Below are 13,513 nucleotides of genomic sequence, written 5' to 3' on the forward strand. Positions count from 1 at the left end.
AAACGACTGAATGAACAAACAAACAGACAAACAAGTCGACTGAATGAACAAACAGACAAACAAGTCGACTGAATGAACAAACAGACAAACACATAAACAAATGAATGAATGAACATATTAATGAATATGAACCATTTTACAATGTGCACAGCACGCACGCACGCACACACACACACACACACACACACACACACACACACACACACACACACACAGAGGTAGAAATAAATTACTTTATGAACAAACAAACAAATGTATGAACAAACAAACAAACGACTGAATGAACAAACAAATAAACAAATGAATGAACAAAAAAATTAACTGAATAAACAAACTATTTGAATTAATGAGTAAACAAACAAACAAACAAGCACATAAACGAATGAACATATTAATGAATGAAGAAACAAACAAACAAATGAATGAATGAATGAATGAATGTATCTCAGCTCTATTTAACCCATTTTACAATGTGCACACACACACAGAGGTAGAAACAGGTCATAAGGGATGATCATCTGTTCTGACTGAGACACCGCCCCTCTTAAAGAAAACATAAACAATCTACCTATCATAAACACATGGATTTGACACACTACATACCAGTTGATCATTTTAAATCATTTACATAAGACATCAAGATATAAAAGAAAGATAGATGTACTGAATATTTACAGCAGTCAGAGACTAACCTGTGTCAACAGGTAATGTAATTAAAACAATCAAATATCCATCATGATTTTGTGACTATAACACAAGACACACCAGATGCACTAAAGACAAACAGATGATTTTGTCAAACAACATGTGGCTTAAACAGATGTTGTTTAACAAGATGATGTTAATTCTGTCAAACACTTTTCAACATTTATTAATATAAACAACATAAAACAAAAACACAATGCTATATAACAGCAGTAAAAAAGTATTTTTAATCCCATCCTAAAATAAAACAATAAAAAATAATGTCTTTGCATCTCAACATTTTCACTCTGCTCATGATTCAACAACTGCAGGTAAACGATGACCTCATCAAAATCTGTAAATCGCATTATGACAAAAGATGCTTTTACCTTTTGGTGCGACGAAACATCTTAAACAACGCACAAAATAAAACTGCTGAATCATTGAAGAAATTTCTCCAAAATAACCAGTGAGATATATGTGTGTGTGTGTGTGTGTGTGTATGAGAACGGTTAGACCGTCTGTCTGTACTGGAAAAACAGAGAAGAGAGGGAATTGTGGCTAAAATCCCAAAGGCATCGGATGATACCAAGACTGAGTTAAAAAAGGGGGAGCAGGTGCAATACACCCACTCCAAAGATTTATTTTTATGTGTCTGTGTGTCGAGTCTGTGTATACAAATATGCTTGTAATGTGTTTCTCGAGGAGGTCACAGTGTCTGACACAACTAAACTAACATGAGATGAAAATATTCAAGTGAGTGAAGCTTTAGAGAAATGCACAGAGACAGACAGATCACACCAACGATATGCAATGAATTTATCTTTCAGAAAAGTACTGACACCACATTCAGAGACAACAAAATGCGACACTGCTTACAAAAGACAGACAGTGTAATCTTATCTGTCTAAACTCACCTGCTGTTCTTGCGCGGCAGAGGAAGATCCTTCAAGCCCAAAGATGTCCAGACACAGACAGATACAAACAGAGAAAAAACTCCAATCAGACAACCGTTTAAAATAAACACATTGACTTAACACATACATGTTATATTTACATAAACATGTATACATTTGGCAAACACTTTTATCCTTACAGTGCATTACAAAATAGACACTAGTGATGCACCGATGTATCGGCCGCCGATATTTATCGGCCGATTTTTTATTAATTTTAAAGCATCGGCATATCGGCAATAGCACGAGAAAGGCCGATACCGATTGTTTATTAATTAACTGCATAAAGAAATCCATTATATGTAAAAAATGAGTTAATGTTGTTAATAAAATAAATGCTGAATAGCAAAAACCACCTTTGAAGGTTGTCAAGCTGTCTTATTATATTTGTTTTAGCTTAATTTGTGCCTCTCTTATTATGTTGGTCAGTTGAATGTTAATTAGATCCAATCCATGTTCAGTAAAAATAATTTGATGCAGAAATAAACTAGCTAATAGACCAACTGTATAGTATTGTATACAAGTGTTTAAGTGGTGCGAGATGATGTGAATGATGGAAATTAAGTGGCACAATTGTCGCAAAAAAACCCCACACTATTTGCCTCAAACACATCTTTGCGCAAGTTGAAAATCTCAAGTGAAAAATTAGCATGACACAAAGTTAAATCCCGTGAGTAATCTAGAGCGAGGAATGTGATGCTTCGCGTTTGGTGTGTACGCAGCATTAAGGGGTGTATACCCCAAACGCGAATTCAACGATTTGATAAGTCAGTAGATTACATACAAAGTCAATGCAAAGACGGGAATAGACCCAAACTCACGCATGGCGATCCAAACGCATAAATTGTGTGGCGCGATTGATACAAAAACACAAACGCGTCTTCACGCAAGTTGAAAATATTTAACAGGTCATACACAAATACTGTGTTGGAAATAGGGCTGAGCAGATTTATCGCGATTCATACTAGGGTGCACTGATAAATGCAGATATAAACTAATAATGTGTGGTTGATAACTATTCTGAATCGCACAGCCAATATTATTCACCGCTATTTCATATACTACGGCTTTTGAGTTTCTGCACGAGAGCGCCCTCTGGCTTTTGGATGTAGCGGCATTTCACCGTAATTCTTTGGGAAACATAGCAAGCATCATCGGCCGATATATCGGTGCACCCCTAATTCATACTAATTACTCTGATATTAAATCTGAATCGCAAATGTGATATTATGCACAGCTCCTTCATGTATAGTGGCTCTTTGATTAGTAGGAACTACTAATCAATCTAAAAATCACTGAGTTTGAATTGTTTATAACATGAATTTGAAAAAACAGCATTCGTCAAACATAATCATTATAAATATTCGTTACCATCTTATAACTTCGGGAAAATTTTGATAAACGGTGATATAAATATGATTATAGGCATTTCCTAGAGTTGCACGTATAAATGGTATTGCTTCTGCAACGCATATTGAGTTTCTGCACGAGAGCGCCCTCTGGCTTTTGGATGCAGCGGCAATTCACCATAATTCATTGAGAAGCATAGCAAGCAGATTTATTGTCCAGCACTAGTTGGAAATAGCCCACTAGTTCACTAAACAAACTTTAAAAAGGACAACACACACATTAATCACATAAGTGCTGTGTGTGTGTTTATCTCCCCTTTGTGTGCGTGTGATTGAATGCATGCCTGAGCACATAATAATCTCTCATTTGTCTTTTCACTCTCTGTCTGTCTCTCTCTCTCTCTCAATAGACACAATAGTGTCTTGGCAGAAATAAGAGACATGAACTGCTGACTGAAAGATATCATAAATCAATATCACACAATCATGCTGTTACACTCAATATCAAAACAGCTGTGTTGGGACTCTTGGTCCATTAAACAATAAGACCAGTGATGGTTTATAGATTATTCTCCACTAACACTAATAGTTTTAAAAGAAGCCAAAGCAAACAACACACAAATCCAAATAGTTTTATGTGGTATTAAAAATATTAAATGGTGGTATTAAATCAGCAAACATCATTAGCAGTGATTGAACATTGACAATCAATAGGAATATCAGCGAGCGCGTGTGTGTTCTCAGCTGTGAAATTAAAAATGTCCCTTCATATATTAGCATTTACACAGAAAACATGCTTCACAAATCACATTCCCATTAAAAAAAATATTTTAAACAGCTTAATAAATCAAATAAGATCATTTCGATGTTTGAAATCCGCACAATACGCAAAAGCAATGCACAAAATGTATTCAACAGGCTAAAAATGAAATCAAAATTAACTTCATATCATCATCATCATATCAAAACACTTCAAATATTTTGCAAATAAATATTAATTAATACCTTTGCATTGATTACTAATGAAAAACTGAATATTATTGCTCATTAATTAAAGAAGTGTTTCCATGACAACACTGTGATTGGCTGTTGGGTCTCTCAATGTGATTGGCTGTCGCTGACGCTGACAAGTTTAAAATGTTGTGTAATGGTGGTCTCACACTGAATGAATCTTTCTCAGAGACATTTAAATGCTGCGACTTAGTCTCTCTCTTTCTCTATCTCTCTCTTGCTGTATCGACTGCAGGTAAAACTCTCTCTGAATGACCCTACAGGTCAATATACTTTATATAATAACCTAAGAAGTCACAACCCCCTGAGGATTACAGCATGCATCAAAGTGTGTCTGTACAACTGGCTTCAGTATAAAACCATGTCTAAGTATTTCAAATTAAATTAACATGTATTGTAAATCAATGAAATCACATAAACTGAAACTGACATTGATTTAAAATCATTAAATAAGGAAGAATAAAGGTAAAATGCTGTAAAATGTAAAACATGGCATAACAAATGCAAATATGGTTTGTAATAATTTAGGATCCTTACTGCAAGCCCATTCTCCCATCAAATTAGTTTTTTATAGATCACAACCTTTGCGTGGGAACTGGCTCACGCACTTTTCCAGCCCTGTTTTGTGCGTATGCACGCTTTATAAATGAGACCCATTATCTTTTGAGTTGGATAGACATAAGTACCTTGAGTAAACTCAGAAATTAGCTTGTTGACTAATTATTTTAAGTTGGTTAAACACATTTTTTCTTATTGTCTTGACGTTGGAAGATATGGGACACTAATAAATTGAGTCATGTTACTAAAACAAGAAAAAGCTTGGGGAAATTAGTACTACAACATTTTTTGTTGTTGTGCCAGCTTAAGCTTTTTTACAGTGCACAGTTTTATAAATGAGACCCAAGGTGTTTATACGACTTTCCTAAATTGTTTTATATATGTTAAAAAAACACACTTTTTTCTTATGCAACATCATGCATTAAATAAGTCACACTAAATACAACATATAGCTTACACGTCACTTACAACAATAAAAAACAGCATATAAAGCCCGCAAACACTAAAACAGAAATCCTTTTTAATATTTATTTAATATTTAATATTAACCACTGAATTGAACATGATGCTGTGCATGATGGGAACTTTCCCTTGTTTACTTTTAAATAAATTTGTTCAGATTACTCAGTTTGATAAATAAAGAACTTTATGATACATTTTGTACAAACGCTTGAGTATTTAAGAAGTCAACAAAAAAGTTTGTTAGCAAAGGCCGTATACACAAAACAATTAATTGATGACCTGAAATCTTTAACTTTAAGTTACTTTATTATGTTTGTTAAGAAAACATTTTAAGTTGGGTTTTTTACAGTGTAAAATAATCATCTTGTAATATCTTTTAATATACTCGCATAAAATATTGTCCTAACATACACTACTTAGTTGTGCATCATGATGTAAAGCTGTGGTTTTCAAACTCGGGTCCCCATTTATCAAAAGGCAGAATTTCTTGTAAAACTGCTATAAAATGAGATTTATTGTCAAAGTTGCTGCAATACAAATTAAATTAAAAAGGTTTGTCTTCAGGTTTATACATCCGGCTTTAGCCAATTATATTCCGTTATACGTAAAAATATGTAAATTGTTATATTTCCCAGAGGTTTCATCATATTTGGGGGTTCTTGGCATCATAAAGTTTGAAAATCCTTAATGTAAAGAAGAGAAATGAAACTCAAGAAGTGTTTGAGAATGTCAAGAATAACTTCAGCACCATGGACAGCAGCAGCAGTACTGTATCGTATGATGTCATCATGTCTGACCCGGTCTACCCGTGTTATATCAACATCATGTTTTAACACACAGTCACCTTAAAAAAACGCTTTAGTTCGGTCTGCAGTCTACACTTCAGGTTTAATGTTAATTATCATTCTACTGTGTCAAACTCAGTACTGATGACATTTCCCGTTTGTTTTCTTATTAGTGTCACACATTAAACAATCAAACTTATTTATTTAGCAGATTAAAGTAGTGTTTACAATTATACCACAACATCACGTAACAATGCTTTATTTAGGTTCATCATTATGAATTTATGAGTTAACTTCATAAATGAACCACGCTCATGACGCCCGTGTTCATGTGAAGCAGAAGAACATGTGATCGCTCAGCACTTGTTTTTCTCTGGAAGAAAGATTGCCTTGTTTGTTCCACTGTGACTCACATCTTTCATTTTAGACTGTAATTGAGTTTTTCCTTCCCAAATGCCGTAAAAGCTTCCCAGAAACCCAGAGGAGAAGAGAAGCCCGGCAAACTGACGTGGACATATGGAGCTCTCTCACTGCGAGCAGAGACCCGGCAGGCCGAGCACTTTCAGCTCATGTAATGGCCCATTAGTTACTACAGGCTCACTCACTGTCTCTCCCTGCATGTGTGTCCCTCTCTCTCTCACTGCGTATTCACCTTATATATTAAAAACAGCAGCTTTCATTTAAAAGAAAATGAATTCTTAAACAGTTCTTTAAAGTATTCTGGGTTCAAATAACATTGCCAGATGTTCAATTAATGCTCAGAGAGGTTTTTATAGCATGTCATGTAGATGCTGGGGGCTTATTGCCTACTGGTCCAAACCAAGAGAGTCCACCCATAAAACTCTGTGATGTTCCAGGCTTCTGATGTGGCTTGCGTTGTGTATTAATATAAGTCTATACTTAAAATCTGAAATTCTGATCTTAAAGCTCACATAACACATCATCACATGTTAATTTTGAGTATCTAGTACTGCATCCTTTATATCTCCGAAGTGTCTTTATAAAAGACAGATTAGCTCTAGCGATTGTTTCCGGAAAAGCACAAGATCCCAGAGATGTCCAGCAGAAGGAGCGTGTCACGAGTAAGCAACACACACAAAACATTATGCCACTATCTCTGGTCAACTTATGATTCACTACATGTTCATGTCGTTTACATTATATGCACTTACGCGCTAAGTACCAACAAAACACAGACATTTGATGCAGTTTTACTTACCGCCTGCGACTCATGACCCTGTTGGGACTGCACCATTTCAATGAAATCCAGCATTAAACAAACACACGCAAAACTCGTCTGCTGCACCGGATAAACAAATGTTTCCATTAGGCTGGATTACTTGGAAAGCTCAACAAGACTTTCTTCTACCTACATCCAAAAACACACTTCTTTTGTCCCATTGTTGATATAAAACAAAGCTGTCGCATGCAGTAATGCCTGTGACTTTTACTTGAAGGAGCAATGCTAATGAACATCCTCAATCTCACTGTGATTGACGTGTGGGCGTGCATCTCCGGGGGAAGTGCCCATAAAAGGAATATGGGGTCACTGATATGTAATGGGTACCCATGTTCCAAAAATAGAGGCGTGAGTTTGGTCCAGAAATACTCCATCACACGCTTAACTGCTTTTTTGACACTTTGCATTTGTTTAGCATGATGATTAACTCTTTAACTGTGTTAATAAGTCAGAAGGTATGAAATAGCATTAACCCCCCCCCCCCCCTTTAAGTACAAGCAATCATCTGTAGATCAAAGTGACGTGTTATAAATAATTTCAAATGACTTAGAAACAATATCATATAAAAAACATTAATTCTGAGTTTTATATGACGCTGTAAGAGTAACTCCATCATCAGATGGCTGTTAATCCTCAGCTGGTCTGAAACATTAGTCTGAGGTTTAATGAAATGGCAGTAGCTGGGCATCATGCCCACTGTTTGGTGCAGATCCCTCATTTACTGTGCCAACCTCAGAATCTCAGCATCATTACATTAAGAGATCTTCTGCACCCATCATCAAAACAGCCTGTGACGTCTGACGGCATATTTTGCATTTTCTCCCCAACTATTTTCGCTAATGATCTCCGCTGCTACACCAGATTCTCTCCGTAAACAAAAACCCCAAATAATCCCAGTCAATCTGTTAACAGGTTTTAGTTAACCAAGCCCCAGGTTTGCTTAATGTGACTTAAAGCATTTTAATGTCACTGCAATTTTAAGTCCTTTAAATCTCAACTTGTCTGTCATCTTTCACGTTGAAGGTTCTGCTAGTGTGCTTGTTTAACATGACAAATCCAAGCACACAGTCCGGTCAAGCTGTTGTTTATTGATTGTGTGTGAGACATATAAGAGCCACATGTATACAGCAGTGCAATTAAAACCATCGACTCACAAAAGCAAGACAACAGTCAGCTACTCATATGCATGCCGTACCCTACTGCATGATGGGAGACCCCACCTTTGACCCCAGGGACTGAACGTTGGACCATATGGCAGTGATTGTTAACGGTATAACCTCCACTGTGTGTGTGTGTGCGTGTGTCCGTGCGTGTGTCTAGTATGATCACACACAGTGTCACAGTACACCAGAACAAAACACATGAACACAATTAAACATCTACACACAACATTAAAATCTTCATCATCATTTGCCTCATATGATAATATCGCGGTTTTTATTTGTAGCATCGGAATGATGGCGCTATTATTTTCTGAATGATTACATTCAGATATTTACTGTACATTGTAAATCCAGGGTGTCTTATCCAGGTAAATACCATATGGTACTACGAATGTGAACACCATGGTATTTGCCTGGTCATTCAAGTTACTGTAAATAACACAATAGCATCACAATGACAGATGTCCACAGTATATCTAGAGATGTATAATATAACTATAGTACTGACAAGTAAAGGGATCTGACCTGCAAACGCCTGCGTCTGATTATTCCCGAATCATCCATCATGTGTCCGGTAGAGATGCGCGTGAAGCAGCAGACTGACGGGGATCACATCACAGTCCCGCCGGAAGCGTCGCGTTTGACGGGATTACCGGAGATAGCGTCATGAACGGCGTCTCTCATCCGTGAGCTTCATGAAGGATCGTAGCTCATATCGACCAGCCGAGAAACAGAACGAGCGATTTAAAACAGACAGGACCCGAAAAGGTCCGAGCAGAGGACGCGCGACGACAGCACGCTCGTGACGTCATAAAGAAACGTGCGTGCGTGTGTGCGCGAGACGAACACGAATGATTCGCCCGGGAATTTACGCTACGCTCCGCTTCTCTCTCTCTCTCTCTCTCTCTCTCTCTCTCTCTCTCTCTCTCTCTCTCTCTCTCTGCTTATATTTCATTCATGTTATTCTCGCTGGTCAGTGATGTTAAATCAAGTCTATATTTACAAAATCTATTTTCAGTACCAGACCAAGTAAAATTGATTTGAAAGGGGGAATACTATACTGTCTCTAAAATCGGTGGCCACGATTAAAGAACATATTTCTCACCAATAAATAAACCTGACTGTTTCATCCGTTTTGCTTTTTAAGCTCAAATTGCGTTAAAAACACATTTTCCTATATTATACCAGCTACTGCCCATGCGCAAAGATCGGCAAGCGCTTCTGTACGGAGCCCATCCCCCAAGGAATCGTCACTCTGAAAACGATTGGTGATTGGCTCTTTTTACTACAAGGCGGGACTTTCACTATCCCATTCATCAAAACTGCGGCATCTTTTTAAAATGCATACAGACTTTGTTGTCTTTCCCTTTCTCTCAGGATCACGGTTCCATGCATTATGGCAAAAACTATTATGAGATATTTGAATACAGGAATCTTAAAACTGTGTTCAGAAACTGCGTTTTGTTTTTACATTACAAATGTGAAAAAGCAGTGTAGTTAATAATGCAGCTCTTTCATTTTTGAGACTGTGACGTCAGTGGCAGTGATGGTGCAGGTCAGGTGTTCATATCTCACAAAATGGGCCCTTTGTAAACCAATTCTGTCACATTTCATAAATGATTTCAAATTATACAGTAATTATACAGTTTTTCTTTCTCTTTCTTTCTTCTCTGGTAACATATGTGACAAATGCCTCTTCTTCATGTGACATTGAACTAAATGTGTTTTTTGTATTTGATATTGTTATTCAATAAAAAAAAGTTACTGTTCAAATCATATCATCATACATGCACTTAAGTATCTGCATGTAAAAATCACAGGCTTTCTGTTCAACCACATGTCTAATATGACACTATAATGTCACATCTTAATTATTTACTACAATAATACAATTTTACGTCACAATCTACAGGACACATCTCAATAACCTCTTTCACTCAGTAAGAGACTGTGAAAATCTGAAGATTTGAAATGATGTCAGCTGCTTTGTTCTGTAACTCAGAGTTTATGTTGGTTTAGTATTGATGGAGTTTCCCAGACAGGGTTTAGTTTAATCCAGGCCTTAGTTTGTATAGGAGATTAAATTATTTTTTTAGACCTTCTACTGATGTGCATCTTGAGACAAAACAATGGCACTTATATATTTATAGATGTGTCGGTGCAAGCTGTTTTAGCTATGACATCCTCAAACGTGCATTTTAGGCTGGGACTCTGCTTAAGCCCTGTCTGGGAAACTAATGTATTATCAAGGAAAAGTCATCAATTTGTCATGTGTCGTGGTTGAGTCACTACAGCTTGTAATGATTCACAGACTGTGATGAGTCTTACACAATGACATCAGTGTGTTAAAGCACACAAGATTGATGACATCACTATAGATTTGCTCATCTATTTTCTAAGTCAATCATCACTAGGGCATTCGTTGGCTACTATACTTGACAATCGCGTCACTTTCACCCATATAGGGTAAATGATTTATGTGCTACAAACATAAATGCTACTCAAAATTAGCCCAGCAAACATAAAGTGATAAATCCTTCTTAACTTCTCATGGGATTTTTATTTCAAACACTGCAAACACACACGCAAAAGCTGTCTTAAGACTCAGTCCAAAAATATACTCGCCAGACGGACACTGTTACGCATTCACTGACAAATGATTTAGTTTACATCAAAGTGAATCAGATTATTACACATAATTTAGTTAACAAAGTTAATTATTCTAACATAGCAATTATTTAAAAGCACCAAAGTAATGCCATGGACTTTTTATTCCATTTATGCAAGGTTCAAGATTTTTATTGTCATATTACTTAGTACAATACACTTATTTTGTTTTTCCTCATAAGATGGGGTAGAAGTGCAACAAACAATAAATAAATGATGAGGACAATAGCATATAAAATATTCAGCAGAGGACAGACTTAGTAAAATACTGAATATAAACTATACAGAATAGTAAAAATTAAAAATATACATTTACAACACAAGAGAACCTATATGCAATATAAACAATTTGTGGTGTAGTTCAAGTAAACAATAAAGTGGTGGTAAAGAGGTTACGTAAAGTGTAATGTTTAAGATGTTAGTGCTCATTGTCACCATAAATCCACGATGTTTGAATAAAACATCAACACTTAAGCACCTGATATCCTATCCAGTTACTGCCAATATAAGCAGAGGTCTGTATAGAAATTTTGAATGATGAAAGTCTAGTGTGACAGCGGCATAACAACATTTATAGTCTTTAAAAATGTTACCCATCATAATATTAAAAGCATAGTTCACAATCACACAGTCATAATTTACTGAGCCTTATGTCTCTCCCAGTCTGTGACTTTCTTCTGTAGAAATGACAAGAGACTGAATTATCATTTTGGGGGGCAACCATTCCTTTGAGCATCTCATCACTTATGTGTAAGTGTGCTCTTTCAGCCTGATGCCCTGCTGTTAAATTCTCCTTGGCACCAAAGACACGCCACACTGAGCCGATCACAGACTCCCAGCATGCACTGCACTGCAGGCATCTTCCACTTTAAACAGGGTCATCACATTACAGGCGCACACTTATCTTCCTCTCCTGAGAGTTTATCATTAGAGGAAAACAGATGATGCTCTTGTATGTCCGTGTGTGGAAAGAGAGATAAAAACAAAAACGTTTATTACGCAGCTCTTCCTGTTTGTCCTGGTTTCCTCCCAATGGCTCAGTGCCTCTGGGAACCGTGATCTTGCCCGCTGTTCTCCGATTGACTGAAGTCACACTATGTGGCTCAGCTGTCTGGCTGGTGTAAGCACCTGGGCCCCATAGACATAATAATACATAGACTGCACATTGGCCACTGGATCGTATGTCTACAGCGTTGCCATATTAGCTGTGGCAAGTGCACTATAATATAAACACATACGGAAAAATTATGAAATATTGGCATCATATTTACATCTGAAACGGCATGTTTTGTTTATTAACGTTTTGTTTAATGACTTGTTTAATTGTGTCATTAATGCATTTTGCACAACAACTGCATTATCATATGAAATTAATGTACATTTAAATCCATAAAGTATACAACTTACAACGAAAATGACATAAGCCATAACCACGTGACTGATTTAAATGTTCAATAATGATTTTGAAAAATAAGTTTAGATTATATTATTAGAGGATCGGATTTTTGCATTAAATTTTACCTCATATGAGCATGCGTGATTCCGCGCATGTAAGAAACGCGAACTTTGGCGTTTTACCAAGAAGATGAATCTAGAAATCTCTACTAATATATTGTCGAGACGGTCACATTTTAAACCATACATTTTCTACACAGAGGAGGTTAACTGCACATTACCATACTGGGGTTTGGTGAGCGTTTCTTACACGTTTTAATTCCTCAGCAGCAGCAGCAAAGCTTGTGAGCGCGCTCAGACGCTGATGACGTCTACGACTGTGCTGACTGCAGCGCCTGCCGCCAGAATAAAGTAATTTACACAATCAAAACACTATCAAAACGGCAAAATTCTCTGAAAAGTGACAAGGATGCAGCACAGAATTGATAATATTGTGCATATTAAACAGATTAATGGACGCTTCTTTGATTTTAAATGGGCATGACGCCGGTTGAGATTGAGGGGCAACTTTCCGATCTCTCTGAGGAAGCCAATATGAAAGTGATTTAAACTGCAATTCATTGACTGAGGCAGGCCCAAAAGGGAGTCAATTCCCATAGACCTCCATGTTAAAATGGCCAACTTTACAGTAGAAAATAATATGTTTACAACCTGGTACAAAAAGTGTTTTTGGCAGGCACCGCCTACTTTAAGCTTCAAAAACTATCTTCAAAAACGTATAGGTGACGTCACGGACACTACGTCTATCTTTTTTTACAGTCTATGGTTGTGATTTGAAAGCAGCTTTGCTTAGCAGAGCCGTTTGAGCTTAGCTGCCGACTGACGTATTTCTGTGGGTGGAACTTGGTCAAAAACTCTTATTTCGACATCATTTAACCAGGAAGTAGAGGGCTGTATTCCAAACCAGCCGTTCTGTAGGCTTTAAAAAGCGAGAAAAGAAAATATATCCCCTGGAAGTGAATTTTGAGCTTTATAATTTTACAGGTATTATTAATGCTCTAACAGCAACCTAACACACCAATTGAAGTTTGAAAAATGCGATCAGAAACAAACGTGACCTTTAAAGGACAAGTTCGGTATTTTAGACTTAAAGCCCTGTTTTCAGATTGTTTATGGTCAAATAGAATGGTTTTGACTGAAATTTCGACATTTTCGGCTGCCCTGAGAATTTTCGCTTGTTTGT

The 13,513-nt window shown here is 36.8% G+C and overlaps 1 protein-coding gene across 2 annotated transcripts in view; it reads right to left on the minus strand.

Annotated features, from left to right (window-relative positions):
• The window catches only part of mast1b (microtubule associated serine/threonine kinase 1b), a 30,624-nt gene extending 21,636 nt beyond the window's left edge, over positions 1-8,988 (minus strand). Inside the window, exons 1-2 of one of the 2 annotated variants that reach the window (XM_065278279.1) lie at positions 8,734-8,988; positions 1,602-1,630 (exon numbers count right to left, since the gene is read on the minus strand). In XM_065278279.1, coding sequence (XP_065134351.1) covers positions 1,602-1,630; positions 8,734-8,775 — 71 coding nt within the window. In that variant the 5' untranslated portion in view covers positions 8,776-8,988. Of the gene's footprint in view, positions 1-1,073; positions 1,197-1,601; positions 1,631-8,733 lie in introns of those variants that run through there. The other variant, XM_065278280.1, reaches the window with a different exon arrangement.
• Positions 8,989-13,513: the final 4,525 nt, after the last annotated feature.

This window comes from Paramisgurnus dabryanus, chromosome 3 (assembly GCF_030506205.2).
Source record: "Paramisgurnus dabryanus chromosome 3, PD_genome_1.1, whole genome shotgun sequence".
Taxonomy (NCBI): Eukaryota; Metazoa; Chordata; class Actinopteri; order Cypriniformes; family Cobitidae; genus Paramisgurnus; species Paramisgurnus dabryanus.